Source organism: Eutrigla gurnardus (assembly GCF_963514095.1).
Source record: "Eutrigla gurnardus genome assembly, chromosome: 14".
Taxonomy (NCBI): Eukaryota; Metazoa; Chordata; class Actinopteri; order Perciformes; family Triglidae; genus Eutrigla; species Eutrigla gurnardus.
The window spans coordinates 5,256,698-5,282,169 of record NC_139937.1 but is presented as its reverse complement, the minus strand read 5'-3'; the positions used below and the strand labels follow the sequence as shown (position 1 = coordinate 5,282,169).

Below are 25,472 nucleotides of genomic sequence, written 5' to 3'. Positions count from 1 at the left end.
CGACTTTCCATTCGTCACTGAGTCGGGAGCCACTTGTAGGCGTTTTACTCTGCAGAGCATCATTAGACAGTGGAAACAATGCACTATAAAGCTCCACTGTGTGAGTCTGTCTGCCCTATTCCTCTTCACCCCGCCCTCCTGCCTTTGTTTTCCACTCCGATCGGTGCGCCAGAGCTGCCGTTTCACAGCGGGAACTCTAATAAGGTGGCTCTGATGACTTCCCCACCCTCTCTGCTCTCCCCCCTTTGCCTCCCTCTCTCATTCCCTCACACTGTACACAGCTGCTTACCTACAGAGCTGGGGATGCCCACGCCGCTCACGGCTGCACACACGGCCACCTTTAGACTGGAGGAAGGGAGATAAAGAGACAAGTGAGAGGCAGACGGGTTGATTGTGGGAAATATATTGTAGATAATCAACACAGTCACCAGTCCATTGACCCACATCCACACTGACAAACTGGACAAAATGCACAAGTACCAACATTTACAATCCGATTCCTACTGGGACCTTACATTCCAAAAAATGTAAGTTTAAGTTTTTTTTTTTTTTTAAAGAGTCTATCAATTAATCACAGGATATAAAACCTGTATAAGCCATGCAAGTTTTAGTGTGGCAGCTCTAACAAAGTGTTGATAAAAGGTACATTAAGGGATTTTCATTAAAATGTCCAATGTTTTCTGAAGTAAAGATGATAAAACAATTGAGTGGTTGCTTATTTTGTATGTTTTATGGTTAGATACTTTGTCTCAAAATGTGGAAATGGAGGTCTGGACATTTATGAAATAGTATTTACTTTTCGGTTGTAGCGTTATGAATGTGGTTTGTATTTATATTTGCTTTGTGGCGTCCTAAGCCACTGCATGCTGGTCATATTTGCAGCGTGTATATAAAATCAGCATGCGTTGTGTGGTTAATGCACACAGAAATTAGGTGCTGACTTATTTGGAAGAAGTCATGACCACAAACTAAGACCCGGTAATATTATTTATTCATTGCAGACGTTTTTCAACCACACTCTTCCTTTATATTTGTATGTATGACAAAATCATGAAAAAAACCAGCTCAATAAACTGCCCATAAGCAAGGCATTAATTCCCTCCTGTGCCCCAGGGGGCAGTGGGAAATGCCGCTGAGGGCCCTGTGAGCCCCTCAATTAGACATACAGACATGGGAGACTGGGAAACATTTCTGTATTTCCTCTATTGCACTGTGTATTAGTGCATGTGTAAGAGTGTGTGTGTGTTTTATCACCTCTCTAATCAAGAACAGGAAAGTGACTCCCACACTCGGATCTCTGCACTGTTAATATCCACTAATCTCAGGAAACCTACAGAAACAACACTTCTGATAATCTCTCTCTACAAGCAAGTCACGAGGTAAAGTACTTAATGTGTTTGTTTGGTTTCAGTCCACAAACTCCAACATCCAAAAAGCAGATGTTGTGGATGTTTGCCTGTTCTATATTAATGAGGATCCCCATCATCAGGCGCTATAATGATGAGCCAGCGTTCCTGCATTCTGAATGTGAGGTAAATAAATGTGAGATTATGTGTGAGTGATGGAATACAGGTTTCTTTTTTTAAATTGCTCCCCTATGTCACGTTTCCTGCGTGTTTAATATGTGCTGCATGTAAGCACATGTGTGTTGTATGCGTTCGGCTGGGTGTGCTCAAGTGTGACTCTAATAAGCACCGTGTGTCAAACTTAAGTGTTATCAGCACGGAAATGACCCCCATTTTACTGACAACAGCTCTTGCTGCATGGTTAGTCATTACTGTATGTAATTTTCCTCAAAATGCATCTGTGCTCCACCACCACCACCCTGCACACGGCCAGCCAGCCATCCCTGCAAATAGGCGCACATAAATCCCTCCCTTAATGAGTGAGGAAGAACGTTCAATTCAAGAGTGGTCATTAAGGAGCCGCCCCTCCTTTCCCACCGCTCCTTCAACTAGCTGCAGCCTCTCATGCATCACCATTACATTCCAGTCACAGAGCATCGGATTTTCTGAAAAATCATTTCCCTGCAATCTTTGATTTGATTTTCGGCAACTTAGAGGCACCAGAAACAAGCTGTCGACCAAAAATGTACGTTAAACTGTATTAACAAACAGGTCCAGCTGATATTTTGCAACACATTAAGTTTCTGTCCACCTCATGAAGCTGATATTCTACTTTCCACCTGAGAAAAACATCTTGCTCTTCAGTCAAACGTTTACCAGCTAGTCGCTATTTCTGTGTGTCTGCAGGCGCCAGTCAGATTTCAGAGATGAACAGCTGATTCCCCCCAGCCAACTAAGAGCAATCTCATGGTCTGACAACAGAATACAGAATCTGTTTATAGAGATTACTGTGTATAAGTGGTGGTGAGAAGAAGCCAGTAAATCTGTGAGAAGAAACCATCAACAATGAGCTGAAACCCACTAAAAGCGGTGTAGAGCTGAGAGGAACTGCAGAGTTACGTGATGATTCTCTGTTGGTTCACCACTATAAGCAAGCCGTTTTATATACATCTGTTTAACACAATTATATTGATTATTGTAACTAACAAATGTTAGCTTGTGTGAGAATACTGTATAAAGTATTGACCAGAAACGTAGAAATATAACTAAATTTGATTTTAGATCAAGTTGTACAAAGTGACCACCAGGGAGCCATTTTTAACATCTTTGTTCTGGTTAAGTGAAGGAAGTGCAACTCCACTGTCTATAATAAAGGCTTAAAATGACCCGAAATACTAAAAAATTAAAAAGAAATTGTGCGGCAGGCAGAATATTGATTTTCATCCAGATGGTCTGAGTGTTTGAGGTTTCTGGAAATAAAGAACAGCGGTCAGTGTTGTCAAAAGACCCTCTGGGTTTTTTCCCAGATTGCTGGGGAATTATTTTTCCAAAAACCTGATGCTTAACCTCTGACGGTAATGTAATGGTAACACATGAGCGGCGTAAACTGCAGTTCACCTCCCATCGCGTGTCTCATAGCTCTCGCTGACAGAGAAACAGCTAAAAGCCTCAGACATCCCTTAATTCTACAAGGTGCTGTTTGACTCTCTGCATGTGTGTCTGAGTCGTCCTCTCTGATTCCACCCGGCCCAAACTATATGGCGGTTTATTTAAATAAGCTGAGTTATGTTTTTAGAGAATTCCAGAGTTTAGTGCTTTCTGTCAATCCAACCCAAACCCTGTTCCTTTTTTTTTTAACTCGCTGCCAACACACACACACACACACACACACACACACACACACACACACACACACACACACACACACACACACACGCACTTCTCCCGTCCAAATGGTCCGACTGCGGTTCCGGACCCGATACGATTGGACCAACAACAGACTGCGGCGAAGCAGCAGGAGCCTTTAGACCCGTTTCCCCTCAGTGGACCTCACCGTCCCCAGACTGTTCAAAGCCAGCCTGCTACCCACAGGAACAATAACATAATCAAAATAGAATTATGCTGTTTCAAATTAATAGCAGGGTCTCATAAATCTGTATTTCCAGGGTGTATTGAGTAAGCATTTTCACCGCGCTTCTAAATGATTGCATTATACGAACATTCAAACCTCGGCTGACGGCAGAAGTCTGGAGCACCGGGGTGAAATATTTGTCACACCTGTCAGACTCTGTATGATTTGTGAATGTGTATACTTAAGGCTGCATACCATTTTATTGTAGTAAGTGAGTATGAGCGGTACAATTTGTGGTACAACTCACACACACACACACACACACACACACACACACACACACACACACACACGGATAGTTAGTGTTTTTCACTTCATTTGCGTGTGGCATTGATGGATGCTAGTGCCCCACAAAGCAGTGCCAAACAGAAGTGAAGGATAATCCTCACAGCTGGAAAGGATTACACCATTTGTCAGCGGGGTTAGGGTGAGTAAATACGTTTTTTGTTAGTTTATGTGTTTTCGTGTTTAGGTAACTATGCAAACGTGAGATCAAAAATCTATCTCAGCCTGCTCTTCTCACCAGGTGACCATGATGTCCGTTTCAGGCAGGTGACAGTGTCGTTCATCGGGGTTCAGGATCCTGGGAGTCAAGATCATTGCAGCTTCCACAGACACCACAGCTCGAGACCTGCACACCAACAAAAGAGAGAAATCTCAGAATCTCACCAACGTGACAAACGAGTCTCTGCTCTACTCGAGCGTTTCTAAACGAGACGGAACACCTTTCTTACCTGTACACCGACACGGCGCCCGCCCCGAACGCCCCCACGATCAGATCTGCACAAAGATAGAGGGAGAGAGAGAGAGGGAGAGAGACAGACACAGGGAATGGAGAGCTTCAAAGAGTGGCACAGATGGGACTGATTTCAAGGTCTCCAGCAATCTTCATCCAACACAGACTTCTCACGTTTAATACACACACTCACACACACACACGCACACACACACACACACACACACACACACACACACACACACACACACACACACACACACACACACACACACACACACACACACACACACACAGACTGATATCGCCTTGACATTCTGTCTGATATCACTATTCTTTTCCTTTCACACATGACTCGCCTCAGACTAAATTCATAAACACAACATGCGTTAATGTGTACGTTTGTGAGTTCATAGTGTGTGTGTGTGTGTGTGTGTGTGTGTGTGTGTTTGTGCTGCGAGACGGGGGACCCCCATGCTGCATTCCAGCGACATTACAAAGTTCACATCGCTCCAATCACATTTCGCTGAGCAACATTTCCCAACAGCTCCTAATTGTAAGCAGCAACCGATCTCATCTATCTGTGATTTTTATTTGTTTTCATGGGTCTGGTGATGAACACACACTTTTAATTGGCTCTCATGAGTTTAAAATAGAGCCTGGCATTTAACGGCTGCGGTTAGGGGACACATACCAATGAAAGCGGCACACACACACACACACACACACACACACTGAAGTACTGATTAAAACAATGTGAAACTGAAGAGAGGCACTTAATGGATACAAGCCACCGCAGCCAAATGCAACAAAACTAAGTTGTGTGATCCAGAGGAAGACAGAATAATCTCATGCTGATGTGAAAAGCAACTGGCGCTCTGGCAAATGATTATCATATTATATTATTATTTGATGAATTAATCGGTTATTAATTTTTTAGGAATAATTTATTCCTTGTTTGGCCTTGAAAATGATAGAAAAATTGTAAAAAATGCCAACATAATTATCGGAAAGTGCAGATTTATTTTGTGCCAATGACATTAAACTGTGAACATCACCTTATAAACATTCTAGAGATTATTTATATATTTCATTATAGACTGCTGTCTTTCCTCTCCTGCATATTTAAGAAGAGGGGGACTAATTGAATCTGAGAGAGGCACATCTGTTTCTGCCTTTGGCTGCAGTCACTGAGTCCCCCTGAAACCACAACATTAAACATTAAGGCCCTGTCCCTCTACCCCTGAGTGTGTGCTATGTCACTGTGTGTGTGTGTGTGTGTAGTGTGTGTGTGTGTGTAGTGTATCGAAAAGCCTGCAACGAGAAAAGACCTCAAGATGTGGGTTTTGTGGGGCAGTTGGAGAGGTACGTAAAAGGGGGAAAAGAGCACAGCAGGAGGAAGGGGGGATGCTCGAAAGAAAAGGGAGGGCAGAGAAGAGTGTACTTGGCCTTTAAACCGCAATCTGTGAAAGTCATCAGAAGCAAGGTGTGCTTTCAGCAGAGAGAGAGAGAGACAGCGAGGGACCACCACACTCCCAGGCCAAATTCCTCCGTCCATCCCGCTGCTGGAGTTGTGTAACGTGGAAATCCAACTCCAGTCCTGTCAAATCTGTGAGTCTCTGATATGGAGGTTGTCTGCGCTCCTTATCCTCACTCTTTTGTTTGCTCTCAGAACCGCGGCGTGACATGAGACTGATTTGTGGACAGGGCACCATCGGGGTTAAGTGTGTGTGAGAGTGTGAGTGCGTGCATGGCTGCACCGAAGGCTTAATCAAATAACGGCCCACTTTCCTTTTCAATCCCATTTCCTTGTGCACAGGAAAGCTTGGCTGCCACTGTTGATTTGAGGTTAGTGTGTGTGTGTGGGCGCGTGCAAAGACACACCGTACCATACCCACACACTCTCATATACACTCCTACACACTCCCGATGGCGGGTCTCAGGTATAGTCTGTTAGGCTGACGGTGTCTGTCCCGCGCTGTGAAAACACATCCAATGTTTAAACGGACTGTCAAGCTGTCACTGGCTGCCTGCTTAGCTGCAGGGGATTGGCCTCCGCGAGGAAATGCCAAAGGTCAATGGCACTCAGTGGAAAAGGAGGCGGTTTTTAACAGAGCAATGGAGGATTTCTTAATTCTTGGATGCATGTGTGGGATTTTAAGGCTATTCGGTAGCTTGCCAGCTATAATGTGCATTTTCATCACTCTATATTTGGCCTGAAATGTACATCTTTCACAGTGCAGACTCTGGGAAATGTCTGCTCCACATTGTGGAGGATTTCCTCAGGATTGACTAATATACCAGGCTTTGTTTAAAAGTACATTTGGGGTATAAAAGTTTAATGCTGGGGGAACAAGAAGTTTGCACGCTCCAAAAGATGCAAATATGAGAACTTTTACCTCGTAAGTACATCCAGAATGAGCTGAAAATACAGCTCGCCAGTAAATATACGAGTAGACAAGGAGGCCAGTAATCAATTTACACCTTTTACCGACCTAATGAGCGACCTGACGACCCCTCGCCAACACCTACATCCAAATCCCCGACCCCAACATGTCTCTGTGTCTGTAGCTCTCTGACCAAGTGTGATTGACGGGTAAAACATTGGCAGTTTTGACCTTTGGCCTCTCAGCTGAACCTGAAATGCACCCTGGGGCAATCTGACCCCGTTGCGAGACACAATGACCCTAACCTTAACTCCAGCCTTTAGTCTGGACCGTACTCTGCTTATTGGCCAACTCAGTGCTTCTTCTCTGCCAGGCCCCATGAATTAAGCTGCATTAAGTTTAATGGAGCCTAAATCTGAGCCCTAGACCTTAAGCGTGTGTGACATTTTGGTTCTTGTTCTACCTTCTTTATCATTCCCCTCCCTTCGACCTTTCATTTCCTACTGTGCAGGTTTATCACTATCTTCCTTCTCTCTGTTCCTGCAGTGCTAATGACATTTACCATCTACGAGGAGCATATGGTGGCTTCAGCGGGCCTCCCAGACGCCTGTGCAGTCCTCCCATAATACTGATCAAACATCTGTGGGCCCTTTGAACAGTGTGACTTTACTACCCTGCTAACGACACGCTTTGTGTGTGTGTGTGTTTCACTTCCGCCAGCCAGCTCTCTAATGACAGACGACACAGGCGCTGCATGCTCGTGTGTGTGTGTTTGTGTGTGTGTGTGTTGGCTGAAAGCTATGCCACCCATGAGTTTCTACTCCACTTCCTCCTCCAACAGCCTCAGTTTCAACCGGTGTGTGTATTTACTGTACAATGTTTTTAATCCTCTGATTTGCAGCGGGTCTGGACAGGGTCTAGCTTTGACCCGGAGCCTGGCAAACACTCAACACACACACACTGTGGCCGCCAGTGAAACTGATCACAAGCCGCACATGTGATCCTGTGTGTGTGTGTCCCTTGATATCCTGTTTGTTGAATGAAGAAATATGTTATTATAGCAGAATGAAAAGGAAAAAGGGGAGCAGGGCGTGGGGGGCAAAGAAAAGAAAAGGTAAAACTAAACAAATTCTCTTTTTCAGCCTAATTTGTGGAAGCACAAAGCCAGAGTAACGCTGAGAGCAGAGTGGCTCTAAATAAGGGAGAAAATTAGGCAGTAAAACAGGGGTTTGACAGGCCGGCTATGTTTAAATTGCCTTTTTTTTTCAGTGCTAAAACTCCTATATAAACAGCTCTGCACTTGTACAAAAAAATCATCTGCTTTTCAGCTCTCTTATGATTGAAATGGGGTTTCTAATATGTTTTTAAAGTCAGAAGTTGGAGGCGTTCAGTAAAGTAAGTAGGTGGCACATAAAGTGTGGAGTTGCATGGATGTAATTTGATTGAATGCTGCATTGTCTGCTCACAGTTTGAGGGATACGAGCCAAGGCTTGAATGTCTGGCGGACTGAACATGCGGTTTTATTATACTCCTTTCTTTCCCCCAGTCTTGTGTTTTCTCTTCTTAACGTTGTAAATCCCTAAAGAATTGACGCAGCAGCAGTTCGTTGGCACTCATCCTTGTACCCCCTTCTTCTGACTGATGACTTTACCAGACACGAGAAGTAAAGCAAGACGGGAAGACATGGGGATGTGCATGACAAGGGGGGGGCATGAAATGTGGAGGTCAAGAGTGAAGAGGAGGGAGGCTGCTGGAAGGAAAGTGGAAAAGTGAAGGAATGCAAGTCGGAGAAAGAATTTTGATTATAATATAGGGAGTTGAGACGAGGATTGACTTGTTGAGTGTATTTACCGGGATACTGATTGTTGTCCAGGTCCTGGCCTCCTCGGAGAGTGAATCCGTATCCAGGCAAGCTGCCACTGGGGGTCTCGGCTGCTCTCAGCTCTTGGCTCAGCGTTAGGCCTTGCGTGGATACATCTCTGTTACCGTTAAAGATCAATACTCTGCCTCCCCGCTCCTCGCCACCGAACGGACAGCCCACCGCCACGTCTGAGGGTGACACAAACACGGCTGCTTTAGACATCAGCAGGGTTAAGGCCCCTCGGAGACAGAAGCAGAGGAACACATACAGGTGGAAGGAAAGAGAGAAGGAAGAGCTTGACCTTCCTTTACCTGCACTGGGGAACAAGGCTGGCATGCTCATTTACCTCTTCTCTTTAGTTTTCGTTTGTTTGAGTCATCTTTTAATCTCGTCTCGCTTCCATCTTTCTTTATTTGTCTGATTAGGCAATTCTTTAATTCTTGGTTAACATTTGGATAAATATCACACAATAAGTGACAAATGCTTAGATGGCAGACAATGTTTGAGTTTGACATATCTGGAAATATAATTGTTTGATCTCTTACAAGACTTAGATGAGAAGATTGATGCGACTGTCACAGGTGTTGCCATCTCGATGCCAAAGGTCAACAAAGAAACGTCACTGACTGTGAAAAATGGATGTTTCTTTGGCAAGTGTTTAAATCTCAGCTATTTTAACGTTATACCGAATACCTGTTGTGCAGAGATAACTTTCAGAGATTGTTCACCAGCTACCTCATATGGTGAGTTATTTTGACATCAAGATTTTCAGTTATTATAGTATTTTTAATTAAATAGAAGGAAATCTGCCTAACATGGCTTTTTAGTTTCCCATATACATATACACTGTGCCCATCCAATGTCATGTAACATCAAACAACTGCTTCTTTGAGATGTCGGAGTAGGAACTCCGACTTTGAATGGCTTTCCATCGTACTATTTCTAGTAGGATGGAAACGTGCGAGTTCCAAGATGTCTGAAACGCAACATTAACAAACAAACTATAATTTATCAAGCTATGCTTATTGTTTCCTGATTCCAGCTCGATAGTGGACAGATGAGGCTGGTATTAATCTTCTCATTCAATTCTTGGAAGGAGAGTGAAAAAGTGTTTTGAAAAATCAATTCAAATCCCCTGAAAACCTTTCCAACTAAAACAGACCCCATCGCTCATAGTAAAACGACATCGGCCACATGAAAAGATAAATAAAGCAATTAACATGCAGCAGGCACCTGCCCTGATACTGAGAGCCAGTCTTTGACCACACAAACTCATTGAGATGTTTACTCTCCGTGTCCACACCTCACACTGTCCTGGATATGAGTAGGGTCTCCCTCAGTACTGTCACTGTCCAAACACCTCTAGACATCCTGTTTGTCTCTGGACCCCTCTCCCACAGCCTAAACAACTGGTTCCACATGAAGCAGATTGTGGGGTAGAAAGGATAAATGCAACCATGTGTGTATGCAAGTGTATACATGAGCCTGTGTGTGTGTGTGTGTGTGTGCGCACATCTGTATGTGTGGGTATGTGTACACGACCGAATAGCTGTGTAAAACAACATTATACTAAAAAAAAAGTGTAATCTTCAAATAATGTGAAAGTCACTCGTGGGCAGAACAGCATCCCAGTCATGCAGATATCCACGGCAGAAACATCCGAACACCCACTGTGATCACTGAGACCAAACTACCAGACAGACACTCTGAACCACGGGGACAGACACTCTGAACCACGGGGACAGACACTCTGAACCACGGGGACAGACAGACACTCTGAACCACGGGGACAGACACTCTGAACCACGGGGACAGACGGACAGACAGACACTCTGAACCACGGGGACAGACAGACACTCTGAACCACGGGGACAGACGGACAGACAGACACTCTGAACCACGGGGACAGACAGACAGACACTCTGAACCACGGGGACAGACAGACACTCTGAACCACGGGGACAGACAGACACTCTGAACCACGGGGACAGACGGACAGACAGACACTCTGAACCACGGGGACAGACAGACAGACACTCTGAACCACGGGGACAGACAGACACCCTGAACCACGGAGACAGACAGACAGACACTCTGAACCACGGGGACAGACAGACACTCTGAACCACGGGGACAGACAGACACTCTGATCCACGGGGACAGACGGACAGACAGACACTCTGAACCACGGGGACAGACGGACAGACAGACACTCTGAACCACGGGGACAGACAGACAGACACTCTGAACCACGGGGACAGACAGACACCCTGAACCACGGAGACAGACAGACAGACACTCTGAACCACGGGGACAGACAGACACTCTGAACCACGGGGACAGACAGACACTCTGATCCACGGGGACAGACAGACACTCTGAACCACGGGGACAGACAGACAGGCACTCTGAACCACGGGGACAGACAGACAGACACTCTGAACCACGGGGACAGACAGACACTCTGAACCACGGGGACAGACAGGCACTCTGAACCACGGGGACAGACAGGCACTCTGAACCACGGGGACAGACAGACACCCTGAACCACGGGGACAGACAGGCACTCTGAACCACGGGGACAGACAGACAGACACTCTGAACCACGGGGACAGACAGACACCCTGAACCACGGAGACAGACAGACAGACACTCTGAACCACGGGGACAGACAGACACTCTGAACCACGGGGACAGACAGACACTCTGATCCAGGGGGACAGACAGACACTCTGAACCACGGGGACAGACAGACACTCTGAACCACGGGGACAGACAGACAGACACTCTGAACCACGGGGACAGACAGACACCCTGAACCACGGAGACAGACAGACAGACACTCTGAACCACGGGGACAGACGGACAGACAGACACTCTGAACCACGGGGACAGACAGACAGACACTCTGAACCACGGGGACAGACAGACACTCTGAACCACGGGGACAGACAGACAGACACTCTGAACCACGGGGACAGACAGACACTCTGAACCACGGGGACAGACAGACAGACACTCTGATCCACATCGCAAACTGAATTAACCAAAATGTCAGGTTTCTTTCTGCAGCTGTGACAGAGATCAGAGGACTATCTGCTCTCGTGAAGACGTTTGGACACAGAGTGGTGACGTCTCCGCCATGTGAGGAGGGCTGATGCCTCGGTGCCGTCACGGACAGAGGAGCGGTCTGTCAGTGATTAAGCACGGACACAGGTACACTTGAATGCAGCAGTTTGACGTGCTGATGAAAGGCCTGATCACAATGTATCCACTGTGACACCATGAAGTAATGTCGAATCATGAAATCATGGGCCGACATCGACTTGTACTCATTAGGTTAGCTCTCAACAAGGATCGGCTGTGTGTGTCACTGCAGCTGGCAGAGAGACGCCGCCGGCTTCTCAGAGACGGCCACATCCTGACAGACAGCCTGATGTGATTTACAGTGTGTTTCAGGCCAGAGAAAGCTTCAGTATTGATCCGATGGCTATTGATCTGATGGTTAAAGGGCTTTAAAGGGCTGAGACGCGCATTAACGCGAGCTGCCCATGAATAAATAAAACAATAAGTTAAACATCACGAGGGCCAGATGTGCATCAGTTCATTCATTTTTAAAACACCTTTAAACATGCCTTAGCCTTATGGAGCATTTGGCCTGCAGGCTGCCGGGTTTGTGAGTGTGTGTGCATATGTGTGTGTGTGTGCGTACACATGTGTGTGTGCATGTGTCTTTGGCCAATCAAAGTGAGGATAGAACAAACACATTGAAGAGGAATGAACTCCGAGCTGCCGGACAGAAACTCCCAGATGATTTTATCTCGGGGCACATCTGGCGAGTTAAAAATAACCCCAATGCACACACGCTTGCGCACACATGGCCTTATCCCCGATCATCACAGGAGGAAACAAGCTCACACAGACAACCTTTCATCGCCGCGCTTCCTGATTGGCTGAAGAGCTTTACGTTTTCTCGAGCAGCCGCATTTGATAGGATTTCCTCCGTCAGAGACAAAACAGTCTGAGACACACGGGTTACACGGGTTACAGACGTGTCTGCCATTGGGTTTACTTAGAAACACCAGCTGCACATGCAAGTACAACACATAGAGGTTCACGTATTAACAAAACATATGAAATGATTTTGTTTAATTCCCTCATCTCCTTCTCTTTTTCCTCTCTGTTGGATCCCTCGTCTTGAATATTTGTAATTCTCAGATGAACATCATCTGGCTCAATTTCCTCTTCTTTATCTGAACTTTCCCTTTCTCCTCTGTCTCGTTCTGTCTTACATCCTCTCAGCCTACCATTGTATCCATCCTGGTTGACGTCTCCCAGGGGTGCTATAGCCGTGCCGAAGCGTCCGAAGGTGTGCGTGCCGGTGAGGGCAACGGGCTCGGAGAAAGTGAGCGGCGCCATTTGCAGGTATAGGTACACCCGCCCCACCTCTCTGGGTTTGCTCTCCATCTCCCGCTCCATGTAGAGGGGGGCTCCGACCAGCACATCGTCGGTCCTGGTGGGACGTAAGCTGTAGTTTAAAGGCTACAAAAGACGAGACTATGTGTGTCTTGTGTTACAAGGAGATTTATCACTTACCCATCTCCATTCAGGTCAGTGACGGCCACCGAATAGCCAAAATAAGAGGCCATCTGAGGGACAGACGAGGAAGGAACATGAGTATCTTCAACTATAATCCCAGTAATAATAATAATAATAATAAAAACATAATTTGCTAATGTCTTGTCTTTTATAGCGCCAAACAATTGTTATGCATGAATTAATTTCTCCTGGGTAATTGTGACACATAATGTAATCATTGCACCTGGTCATTCCTGATGCATTTAAATAGGAATAAAGAGAGGATTCATTAAAAAATTCATTAAATAATGAACGAGAATCCATATGAGCTGGTGCCAATGGTGCAGTCGTTCATATGCTGCACTGTATTATGACCGTGCTGATGCTCCTACCTGCTCTCCCGTGAAGTTCTGGATGAAAGTCAGATTGGTGGAATTGATCATTGCCACCTAAAACAAGCAGAGACATTGTCAGATGCAATACGGCTGGACTTAAAAGCACCAGGCTTTGTCCTCACAGCACAGCAGGCGCACGGCCAAGCAATCTGACAAACAGGCACACGAGGAATGCAGGGGGAGAGAAACAAAAGAATCTGAAAATGCATAAAAAGCTTTTTAAAGTGCCTGTTCTTTCCCCTGCCCTCCCCCACCATCATCATCTTTGTGCCTTTACCATTTCCCCCTGATCTTTCTCTCCTTCCCCCCATCTTAACCCCAGTCGTGGGGAGACAAGGAGGGGTGGGGGGGGGGGGGGGCTGAGAATTCCTTCATAAGACCTAAAATAACAACCACATGGAGACAGCCACGTACACACACACACACACACACACTCACAGACACACACACACACACACACGAGGATACACGTTGACCCATTCACAGATGTCTCAAAGACACTAAACAAGGATCCACTTAGGAACACAGATGCAAGAGAAAAGTAATGGCAAATATTCAATCACTAGCTTACTAACTTTCATGCACTCCGAATTATCCAATTGGTCACAGATGAAACGTGATCGGGGTCGACAGCTACTCTGATGTCAGGCCTGAAACATGGCGTTCCCTTGCTAACACCCCCCTACGGCGAGCTGACAGACCCCCTGCTCTAAGACACTGTGTACATGATGAGCATCCTTGCTCCAGCTACAATGCCCCGACATAAAATCACACAGTTGCAGCGTGTGTGTGTGCAGCGCGGCGAGTCCTGCGGTTACACTGCAGGTTAGGGTTAGGGGTCGTGTGTAGAGAAGGGTTAGTGGGGTTAGGTGGGGTCACCGCCCTCCACATGCAGCGGAAGCTGTGCGTCATTAGGGAGGATTGACACTGTCAGCCCTGGGGACATGTTCCCATAAGAGAACATTGGACACACTACATTTCCCATGTCTACATAGATACACATGTGTACAGTAAGGCTTGTGATCCAATATGAAACACTGAAAACAGATGAATCTAAAAGAACTGTATTGTGTGCGTATGTGTAAAAAACAATTTCTCAGATCACACTGCTACACATACATTTATAAGAAGTTTATACTGTTTAAGTTTCATCATGAGCCACCAAAATGACATCAAAGGTGCTTGGCATGGAGTCCACATGTCTGTGAAAATAGACTGGAGGGATAAACAACATCTGTCCAGAATATATTCCCTAATTTGCCGTTTTCATGATGTTAGTGTCGAGTGCTGTCGGATGCATCCAAATGTCCCAGAGCTTCATACTCACATATCCAAAGTTCTGTGCACCTCTTGGGACTCCGGCGATCAGCTCTGGGAAATACACAAACAAATGAAGACTTAGCATTTGTGTATGTGTCAGAAAGGGGTTTGTCTCGAAGGCCTGAACCCTTAACTCCCCGACGCAGCCCACCCTGTCAGAAGGGCCGAGCCTGGCTGAGAACACACTGAGTGATTGGGTGCTCTGTGCTTGTGTATTGATTGATGAGTGTGGTGCTGTGGACTTCCAGGGACTTCTGAGGGACCCACCCAGAGAGGGAAGACATGGGCCCTCCTTCCTGCCTTCCAGCTCTACCCAAAAGGCTCAACCACGGAGCCTGTAAACCAGGACTTCCCAGCCCCATCTTCACTCAAAACTCCCAGTAAGGACCAGTTCTCCAGTCTGAAGGGAGTTCGAACAAGACCACAACAAGCTTCGCACCACAACACAACGCAACAACATGCCTGTGAAACCTCTTAAGGCTCGCTTTAAGACTCCCTGACATGTGTTGTGCCGGAGGGGGCTCGGGGCCTTGGCAGGGGGGTACGTAAACTCAAAGTTGTCCCGTAAAGATACCATTAAATGTTGATTAGAAAAGGGGCTCTGAAAGACAGGAAATGATGAATGGTGAAGTGGCATTGGAGGAGGAGCGTTTCATGTTTGTGACAGAGCTGCAGAAGAGTGAGTGTGCGGTGACAGTGTTTGAAGAGAAAGCAATAAAAAATATGATTTCAACAGTTTAGAAAATTATGTAGCATGACTGTATTCTGACACATTTTATTTCTCCTCATTTTCTTTCCTTAAAGAGTGTTTAGTTGAAATGGGCCTTTCAGAACTCACATGCACATCGTCCCTGTTTCTTTTTCCAACTTATGTTTCAAGTCCAGGAGAGATTCTGGACTCACTCGAGCCCTGAAGAGGTCTGCCACTAATCATTCTAATCAGTCAAAATGGCGGAGAGGAAATCCCTTTATCAGCAGTTCCCGAAAAAAAAAAAACCTCTGTCCCCTCAGGGTCGCGACCCAGACACGCAGAGACAGTTCTCATTACTGCCTCTGAGTTCAGACCAAGACACTGTCACCCAGCTGTCCACTCCTTATCGCTCAGCGTACATCAGCCTCACCAGGGAGCTGGCATGCAGCCGGGGAGCACGAACGAGGAGCGAGCGCTGCCGGTGGTGTTGCACGCCGTCTGAGGTTGTTAGTGGGGGATTCCTCTGGTGCAGCATGCGGTTAGTTGTAATGAATTGTTGGCTTTCTCACCTTGTTCAGAGTCTCCTGTAAACTCTCCCACTGCCACAGAGTAACCTAGAGAGGAATGGGTTGCACATGATGACATATGGGGGATTAGCTCTGTGAATCTAGCTCGGTGTACAACTGTGTGTGATATAAGTAAAGTAATGTAGGATTACTATTTAGATCAGAGGTCTTCAACGTATTTCAGGCCAAGAACCCCAAGGCCTAAAGTCACACGGTGGATGAGCCCCCTATTACATATCGTATAAAACTGTGTTGCTTATTAAACCGGTCAATAATAATGTGTAGTGCAGCTTATAGTGCCAGGTATAAAAGTACTTTGTAATGATGTATGTATTCAATGCTAAGCCATTAAAGTAAATCATTGCTGACAGATTCATATTTTAACAGAACATATTTTAATTCTATATTGGCATTTCTACGTCACAATTTCACCTCATAACATTGAATATACAGGAAGAATTATATTTGCTTATTATAGTTTGTATTCATGTTAAAGTGTATTTTTGGACATACTTTTGAAGAACTAAAGCTTGGGATCAAATAATGTCGGGGACCCCCTATAGTAACTCTGCGGACCCCCTAGGGGTCACGGACCGCCTGTTGAAGATCTCTGATTTAGATCAAGACTGTTATCACTTTGTGAGTGTTTGTTTTGTGAATGTGCGTTACCGAGGTAACTGTCGTCGTGTGTGTCTTCAGCAGCTCGAGTGTGTTTCTCTCCTGGAACCCGTCTCAGCACCGCCTTCAAAGAGTAGCCGTTCAGTATCTCAGCTATCCCCGCTGTCATTACCTGACCTGCATACACACACACACACACACACACACACACACACACACACACACACACGCAGATAAATCGACAGAGAAAAACAAACAATAAAGGTGAGAGAGTCACATCTGTTCATGACCAGTGGTTTCATGAAAGCTGCCCTCTGCTATGGAAACCTGCTGGAGCCGACCCAGCTGCTCCACGTGAAAGATGCACAGCACTAGCAACACATAGCAGCCTTCCCCGAGGAAAGCTAAAACACATCGATGGTCGAGGAATAGCTGGAAAAATACCGCTTTAAAGGACCCTCAGGAAAATGCCTGTCCTCTCTGTGGCGATGGATGCTGAATTATAGGTGAGCACGCACAAACAACACCCTTCCTCTGCTCTTACACAAGAGGTCAGACAAACAAATGATTTTATCTAAAGCCGCTCTCAACCTTCCATAAATCCTCCTAAATGTGTGTGTGTGTGTGTGTGTGTGTGTGTGTGTGTGTGTGCGCTGACAGGGAGGAAAATGTGCCCTCTTAACCCTCCCTCCAACTCCTCTTCCTCCCCCCTCCCTCTTCTCTCTCACCCTGCACTACGGGTTTATCTCCCAGAATAACATATCACTACATCGAGTCATTATGAACCCTCTGTCTGATTAATGAGACGCCGTGTTACAAACCTAACGCAGATTCATAAGTCACTGCAGCTAATTCGAAGTGTCCTTTACACTCAGAGATAACAAGGTTGTATATAAAAGAGTTTTTCTTTTTTTGAAACGGTGACTCAGGCTGAAGGCTGAGGATAATCGTTGTATATTAGAGGCCATAAAATCTAGGCCGAGTGCTTTTATAAACATTTGGAGGAAGTGTTTTAACTGGAGGCAGCCAGCCTCGCCACGCGGAGGGCACCGAAAAGGAGCAGTCCATTAAGCTGTCTGGGATGCCTGTTTAGAGCGGTCTTCTATCCTGGAGCATTTATTATTAAATCATATTTAATAACGGCAGCAACGCTGTTGAAAAATAGGTAGCAGCATTTATGAAATATCCATCACTGAGATTTTCAGACTCATTTTTTCAGATTTTTCTGACCTCTTGCTCCAACTTTCTTTCTAAACCAATGCTGAAGTGACGCGTCGGGGTTACAGAGAAAGGAAAGAGAAATTAGTGCAAATGATGATTAAGTGTCTCCTTTCTCCTTCAAAACAGCCACAAGCTCTGATGAATGTGGATGAGACACACACCTGGAGTCGGGGGAGTAGAGCTACACAGCGACAGCTGGACTCTGACAAACTCTAGCTGTGTCTACACCCATGAAGACACTTCATTCCTCTGCTTGGACGAGCCCTGCATACCCAGCACACTAGCTGACCTCTTATCGGCCAGATCCATCTCTCTTCTTCTTCTTTCTCTGTCTGACTTACTCCCCCCCCCCCACGCTGCAACATGTTTCTATCATCTCCTTAACAATCCTCTATCACTCCTGCTGTCCTCCCTGCTCTCTTTCTCCACCACTCTTTAAATTCTCCACACCTTTCTTCTGTAGCCTGCCCTTGAGCCTCTTCCTCTCCTTGAAGCTGTTCCAAGCCCCTCAGCGCTTTATCACGGGGCAGAGGGGCAGTTCCTCCACACTCCATTACCCCCCGATCAGCTCATTACAGAGCCCAAACACCCATTTCCTGTTACGCTGTTAGAGACAGCCATGAAGTAAAGGAGCAAGCGAGAGGGAGGGAAAGGGCTAAGGCAAGCGGCAAAGCAAGGGAAAGAGACAGGCTTCCTTCTACCTCCTCCTACGTAAGGCTCCTGTAATGAAAATGCAGATTTGGCAAATGTGTCCGTGTGCCTGTGTGTGTATGTGGGCTGTTCTGTTAAACTCATCTCTATTCATTTGAACACCTTCCCATCGATGAAGTCATTGAAATGAAGACACCAAATACACACTGTGGCTGCAGTTACCTTGCCAGTAAAAGCTCCCAGGTCCTCCTACCACCAGCATTCCTTCCTGGAATGAATAGAGAGCCAGGGTTAGTCATGTGACAGATGTTTGTGAGTATGTATGGATGTGTTCCTTAGATGGAACGTGTGTCGCTGTGTGTGCGTTCCTGTTGACATCCTTTAGAGAATGACAGCTTCCTGTACAGGAGGGTAGAGTTGGACCATGAGACAGAGGTCAACGTTCACATTGACTACGCAGTGAAAGAATGTGTAATTGTGTGTGTTTGGTCTATTATGTTTGGAGGCGATGGGGGGGGGATCCTTCTGGGACAAACTCTCATCTTCCCCATGACTGTAAATCTAAGAAGGGAGTCTCCTGTTAGAAGAAACCCCTCTGCTTGCACTTTTACAGGGGACAAATTGTGTGCAGGGTGTTGTCATGGCGATAGTGTACTGATTGATGCGGCAAACTTCACCTTGGTGAAATCCACACTGAAGCCAGCCTGGCAGAACCCCTGTCCCTCTGGATCTGGATCATCTGAAAACCACACAAACATGTCTTTCAAAAACGTTAGAATAAAATACATTTTCTGGAACGAAGCTCTAGCAAACTCTCCAGCTACCTTTGCCGAGTGCATTACTTCTACCAGATTAAACAATTTAACTCTAAAAAAATAATTATGAAAAAGCTATTAGAGTTGCCATAAAAATGTTGAACCACCGTGGTGTGTTTCTGTTTAAAATACTGAAAACATATGCGCACATTATAAATTGTTCCCCATCTGGGAGGCACCCTGATGTGAAGCTTAATGATGTGTAATGACACACGTGCACATATAAACTAATTGTGAGTTATTGAAATAGTCCGAGTGGCCATAGATTCACGTTGGGATAAAGCAAGAAAATATAAATCTGTCTCTGGCAGAGAAATCATACTTGATAACAGGATAAAAGAATACTTCCTCTGCAGTGTTCCCCCCCTTGAGAACAATCGAGTTTACAACGTGATTATTCTTGTCTTGATTAGTCAAAACTGACATAAACAACAAAGTAGAGATCTTTAACAACCTTCAATTACTAGAGGGAGTGTAAGCATGAAGCGGTGTGTGTGAGTGTGAGCAGTGAGGTACTTTATGCAGAGCGGATGGTGGAGTAGATGATAAGGCCTGTGTTTGATCTGCTGTTTACGATGTGCCACCTGATAGCCTCCGTCTCTCCTTATCATACTCTGCTGGTGCCTCATATCACCGTACAGACAGACGGGTCACAGGAAGAAAGCCAAAGAGAAAGAAAGAGCCGGAGATGAAGACGGGGATGGATCTCGGAGAATCCCATGAATCTCATTTACTGAACTGATGACAGGAAGTAGAGATATCAGCTTTTGAGATATCCAGCAGTGAGATGTCGGCCTCCGCACAAATACAATAGAAGTGTGTTTTTAATATGCTATCAACATAAAGCCTTTTTACTTCAGATTCAATGCTAATTGTCCGCTGTGAAATCTGTGGATTATCATGGGTAGCAGGCGCATCGCTACAGGTAATATATGCTGCAGTTGGGTTATTTAAATATACATTTCAGTGCTATCTCAGAGACAGATGTATCAAAACACGGACAAATCAAGTCTAAACTATCTGCCCGGAGGGAAGTGAGAATTGTTTTGCGTGTTATTTCAGTGAACCGACCCTTTAAACCAGAGGCCAAGATATTATGTTTTATAGGCGGACATAAAAATCAGTTCACCGTATTTAAACTTTATGCCATATTATGACATATGACATGTGACACTGATGCAAGACACAGTATATTACACTACGGCCTGTTAAAGCCATAACATTCTCAATGCTATGGTTCATTTTTGTTCCTACTGACGGCAGAGAGCAACAGAGAAAAACAAAAGGGAAGGAGAATGGAAGGCAGTAAAAGGGGAGATGGAGACAGTGGGAGAGGAGGCTGCAGAGTGACTCACTGGTCCTGCAGGGTGAGTACTCTGCGTAGGCGCTGAAGTTCTGGACGGCCACATAGCAGGTCCCCACGGGGTCCTTCTCCCCGCTCAGCTTCACCGTCCTCCAGTGGTAGAGAGGAGCACATGCCTAACAACAAATAACACTGTGATTCCCCGTCTGAAGAAACACTGACGTCTGACAATTAATGGATGCCGTTTCCGCTCACCACTACTTTTCCTTTGTGCGTCCTGACCGACGCTCCGAACCACTGGTGCGACTTGAACTCCAGCGGCTCCCTGGTGCCGTTTACCTTTATCATCCTGTTATCTGGGGAGAGGCGGAGACGGTGGGGGAGTGGAAAAGACATTAAAATGGGAATGAAAGACGACATTTCATAATGACACCAGTAAAAGGCTATATTGACTGTGGTAATGTGGCCTGCAGCTCTGCCCGTGTGAGTGGAAAGCATTTGTCCTTGATAAGCAAGAACAAACAGCAACAGTCTTAAAGAGGCCTATAAGAAACATCAAAACCCCATTTGCCCCCCAGAAACATTTGTCAGGGTGCTGGAGGCTTTTCTTCAGTCAAAGCTTTGCCTATAAAATGTCATAACACTTAAAAGACTATAACACACACACACAGTTGTATTTGCACATTAAGAGCACTTCCCAGTCGACTCACAATAAAGTGTCAGATTTGGTGTGAGTGCATGTGTGTCTTTGCTCTGTTGTAGATATTTTCCAGCGTTGTTAAAGACCAGCTGGGTCTCTTTAGAGCCGTGCAGAAACCCTCCGCGTTAAACACCTTCCTTTAGCACGTGCACACACACTAAAGTGGGCACACACACATACCATACTGGCAGACAATAAATACATAACAGCAGGTGCATAGAGGATTGTTGTGAAGTTTATTTGCTACGAAGTCAATCTCTCAATTTATTCCTTGTCACCACCATCACTTGCAGGATACATGAGGACGTCCAAATTGTGTGTTTGCATGCTTTTATATAAAGGATTCTAATATCTGAAGATATATCACTACAATATTTAATACAAGAGGACATCATGCTCATCGTATCATAGACCTAAAGGTAAAAGAACCAGACTCATGAAAGTTCTTTTTAAACCCAGGACAGGTGTAGACATTAAGGTAGTGAATGAGGAATCCTCTAATAGAGACAAGCAACCCTTTTTAGCAGAGGACTGAATGTAGTGTGAAGCTCTCTCATTTGTGTATGAACAGGATCACTACATCAGGCTTCCCTGAATAATGGAAAGAGAAATAATTCTGTATTTTCTCTAAATAATTCATTCTGTGATTGATGCGTGTATCCTTTCCTGGTACACAGACATGCAATAACCATCACCATATCAGCCCCTGTCTTAACCTCCTGCAGCCCTGGCACAACATGATACATCTGCATAACGTCACTGAAGCGACGCACACACACACACACACACACACACATGCTCAGGCACATCTGAGGCCGGCGTATGGATATTAACCAGTACAGTGCACACAGATGTGGTGCACGCTCATGCTGGTTCTTTTTAGCAGTGTGCATGAGTGTATATGTGTATAGTCTGGTTTATACCTGTAATAAAGGGCCTGCTGTAACTCTAGAAATATCCACCGTGGCCACCGTCATCAATCACCTACCCATTCTAGTGAATAGATGCACACATGAACATGTGACTACACACATGTGTTCCTCTCCTTCTTTTAGTATCCACATTTTCCTTAATACACTTTAAACTCTAAAAAGAATCCCTTTGGACCAGAATAACAACAACAACAAAAAAATGGTGCTTCCTTTGGAATGTCACACTCATTTGCATGAATCCTTGCTTTAGTTCAGGCAGACAAATGAAGTCCTGCTTGCATCAGCTGATCAGCTAGTAGCGGTTTCATTCATGCGCCATCGACAGGCAGCAAGCGAGCAAAAGACCCAATTACATTCACACATCTAACATACTTCTCAACTCAAACTTGAACTTGTGATACTGTTAACTCTGCTACAATCTAATCTCCATGTATACAGTTTTAGCCAATGCAGTGCGTGGGGGTGTGTGTGTGCGTGTGTGTGCGTGGTGTCCATACCTGAGTTGTGTGCATGTTAGTGTGAGTGTGCGAGTGTGTTCCGGGTGGGGGGGTCGGGTCTTTCTTTCTGTTGTTGTTGTTTTTATTGTTGTTGTTGCGTTGTTTTTATTTTCTAAATTTGTATTTTCTGTACGGCACTTTGTGTTGCATTCCCTGTATGAAAGGTGCCTTATAAATAAATAAAATTGAATTGAATTGAATTGAATTTAAAACTTCCTCTGATTCCCGTCTGATAATCAAGTTCTCCCGACAAATGACTTAAACGCTTCCGTCAAAGTCAAGAGTGCAACAGAAGGTCAGTTCTTTCTGCATCTCTCTTTTTGTGGTCCTCACAAAGATAATAGAAGTCCACCCAAACAAACAGAAAAACAAAGAGAGGGAGGGAGACAGAGACCAGGGGTGGGGAGAGGAGAGGAGACAGGGATACATTTTCGAGATCTAATAAAAAGCAGACCTCATCCAATCCCCCTTTTGTCTGAAGGGGAGCTAAATTCCCATGTGCATACAGTTTGCCCCCTCCCCTCTCTCTCGCTTTCTCACTTGTTCGACCTCTCTACCTCCTGCACACACACTCGCCGCTCAGATGGAAAAGCGTGCATCAGAGACATTAGACCCACAAACACAGGCTGATTGGACAGCTAACCTTGATGATAATATATTGAAAACCATAATCAACATGAGGCAGGCTTGTAGCAGCAAAGCCGGCAGCCACCTTTGTTGTAGATGAAGCTGATGAGACCCATATGCCTTATCTATCTTTCTTTTTTATGCAACAGCATGTGCCAACGCATATCCACACACACATCCACAGGTTACAAAGCTGGGTCCAAATAGATGGAGTAACATCTGGGGCCACCCCTGACTATAAAAGGGCACAAAACAACACAAACTCTTTACAACTGGAGTGGAACATGATTATAAGCAGTGGGGCCCCAGGAGGTCTGGTTGGGATCCGTGAAATTAAAACAAAAATGAAAAAGCTTTCAGGTTACTCACTGGAATTATCAAAAGGTATCTGTCTGCAGCTGTCGGGGAGTCCTGGCCAGGGGCAGTAGTAGACGGCCCCTGCCTCTATAATGCCGGGCTGAGAGGTGTTCGCCTTGGGAGCCCCCACCAACACACTGATCCTGGTGGGCAAAAGAAAAACCACGGTACATGCAGGAAAGTGTACAATGCATTATGCAAACTTACTTTCATGACTTTCTTTTGCTCTGTGCAGCAGAAATCTGAGTTATTGCTGTGTCTGTGGATAGAAGCCCACTTTCCACCTCTCATCATTTGATTCATTTCTATTCTATTGAGTCTACTGCAAAGCAATCCTGGCAGGTTAAACTACAGGTACACTTTATCTCTGATGGCACAACTTCAGTCACTCACGTGTTGCTGTCGGAGCTGGCTTGGTAGAAGTCCACGGAGTAGCCGAAATAACTCCCGTCGGGTCCCTTATAAACCGTAGGATGCTCTGCGTAAAGGTTAAAGCTCCAAACTCCATTTAGCCCCGGCCACAGCACCGACAGCAGCCCGAGGATGAACATCCCGGCGGAGGAAGCACAGTCCGGTGCACGCTCCATCCCCACAGAACAAGCCGACGCGCACTGCTCACAAAGTTAGAGGGAACTGGGTGAGAGAGGGAGAGAGAGAGAGAGAGGGAGAGAGAGAGGGAGAGAGGGAGAGAGAGAGAGAGAGAGAGAGAGAGAGAGAGAGAGAGAGAGAGAGAGAGAGAGAGAGAGAGAGAGACTCCTCCGTGCAGGTGAGGTAGGTTTATCCGGGTCGAGACCGCCAACTAGCTGTCAATGGATTACTGCGGTCCCCCAAACTGCCTCCCGACACCCTGAAACCACCAGCTCTGTCTCAGCTCCACAGCCGCGCCCCCGCCCACTGGATCAAACTTTACCCCCTACACACACACACACACACACACACACACACACACACACACACACACACACACACACACACACACACACACACACAGACCACATCTGAGCGCTCAAAGGCGCGTCACTGCTCCTTATATGGCACCAACACATTTTCTGTGGCGAATTGGAGGCTTCACCGTGAAACAATAAATAATATTAAATGAGATGTAAAACCAGCCTCTCAGACAAATCCAGCTCACGGGGCTGCGTTCCGTTCCGTTGGGATTCATCTCTTGTAATTACGTCAGTGATTGTTAAATCGACTAGATTTAACAAGAAAAAGGTTAGAAAGGTGACCGACCTGTCTGTTTTTGGGGATATTCAGCTCACTTTCTTTTATTTTTTTAAATCTAGATCTGTATGAAGAGGAGAAGATAAAAGTGGAAGTTGCAACTATACTTCAAAGTCCCAATCTGCTATTGATCAGCCTGGGGAGTTTGTTGAAATTGAACTAAGCTTTCTGGGAACATTAGTAATGGCTTCACAGTGAGACTGCAGCGGAGCAGCACTCCTGTCAGCGGAGTGTGTTTTCTGTCAGGGGTCTTGATAAGAACCAGGTGAGATGGTGAGGTAAAACGTGAGAGAAGAACCCAGACCTTGACCCGCCAGATGGAGACGTTTCTAACCCCCATGCCCTCTAGCTGCCCTGCTCTCCATTTCAACACATTTCCTTCCATCCATCCCTCAAACCTTTCCAGTAACCATGTCTACTTCCTTTATGCTTTCCATTATAAGTGGAAACTTTCAGGTAGCTGATCCTTTTTGTGCAACAATGAAGAGTGTGTGAAAGAGCAGAGAGCAAGGG

General features: G+C 45.7%; 1 protein-coding gene across 1 annotated transcript in view; it reads right to left on the bottom strand.

The window, feature by feature from the left end:
- The window catches only part of itga8 (integrin, alpha 8), a 39,627-nt gene extending 15,074 nt beyond the window's left edge, over window positions 1-24,553 (bottom strand). Inside the window, exons 1-16 of the mRNA XM_084026190.1 lie at window positions 24,126-24,553; window positions 23,745-23,875; window positions 20,875-20,975; window positions 20,672-20,795; window positions 19,179-19,240; window positions 18,724-18,769; window positions 16,681-16,806; window positions 16,015-16,059; window positions 14,762-14,805; window positions 13,432-13,488; window positions 13,058-13,110; window positions 12,769-12,974; window positions 8,452-8,649; window positions 4,212-4,257; window positions 4,001-4,108; window positions 290-345 (exon numbers count right to left, since the gene is read on the bottom strand). Of these exons, the coding sequence (XP_083882316.1) occupies window positions 290-345; window positions 4,001-4,108; window positions 4,212-4,257; window positions 8,452-8,649; window positions 12,769-12,974; window positions 13,058-13,110; window positions 13,432-13,488; window positions 14,762-14,805; window positions 16,015-16,059; window positions 16,681-16,806; window positions 18,724-18,769; window positions 19,179-19,240; window positions 20,672-20,795; window positions 20,875-20,975; window positions 23,745-23,875; window positions 24,126-24,319 (1,597 nt within the window). The 5' untranslated portion in view covers window positions 24,320-24,553. The remainder of the gene's footprint in view (window positions 1-289; window positions 346-4,000; window positions 4,109-4,211; window positions 4,258-8,451; window positions 8,650-12,768; window positions 12,975-13,057; window positions 13,111-13,431; window positions 13,489-14,761; window positions 14,806-16,014; window positions 16,060-16,680; window positions 16,807-18,723; window positions 18,770-19,178; window positions 19,241-20,671; window positions 20,796-20,874; window positions 20,976-23,744; window positions 23,876-24,125) is intronic.
- Between the last annotated feature and the right edge of the window lie 919 nt (window positions 24,554-25,472).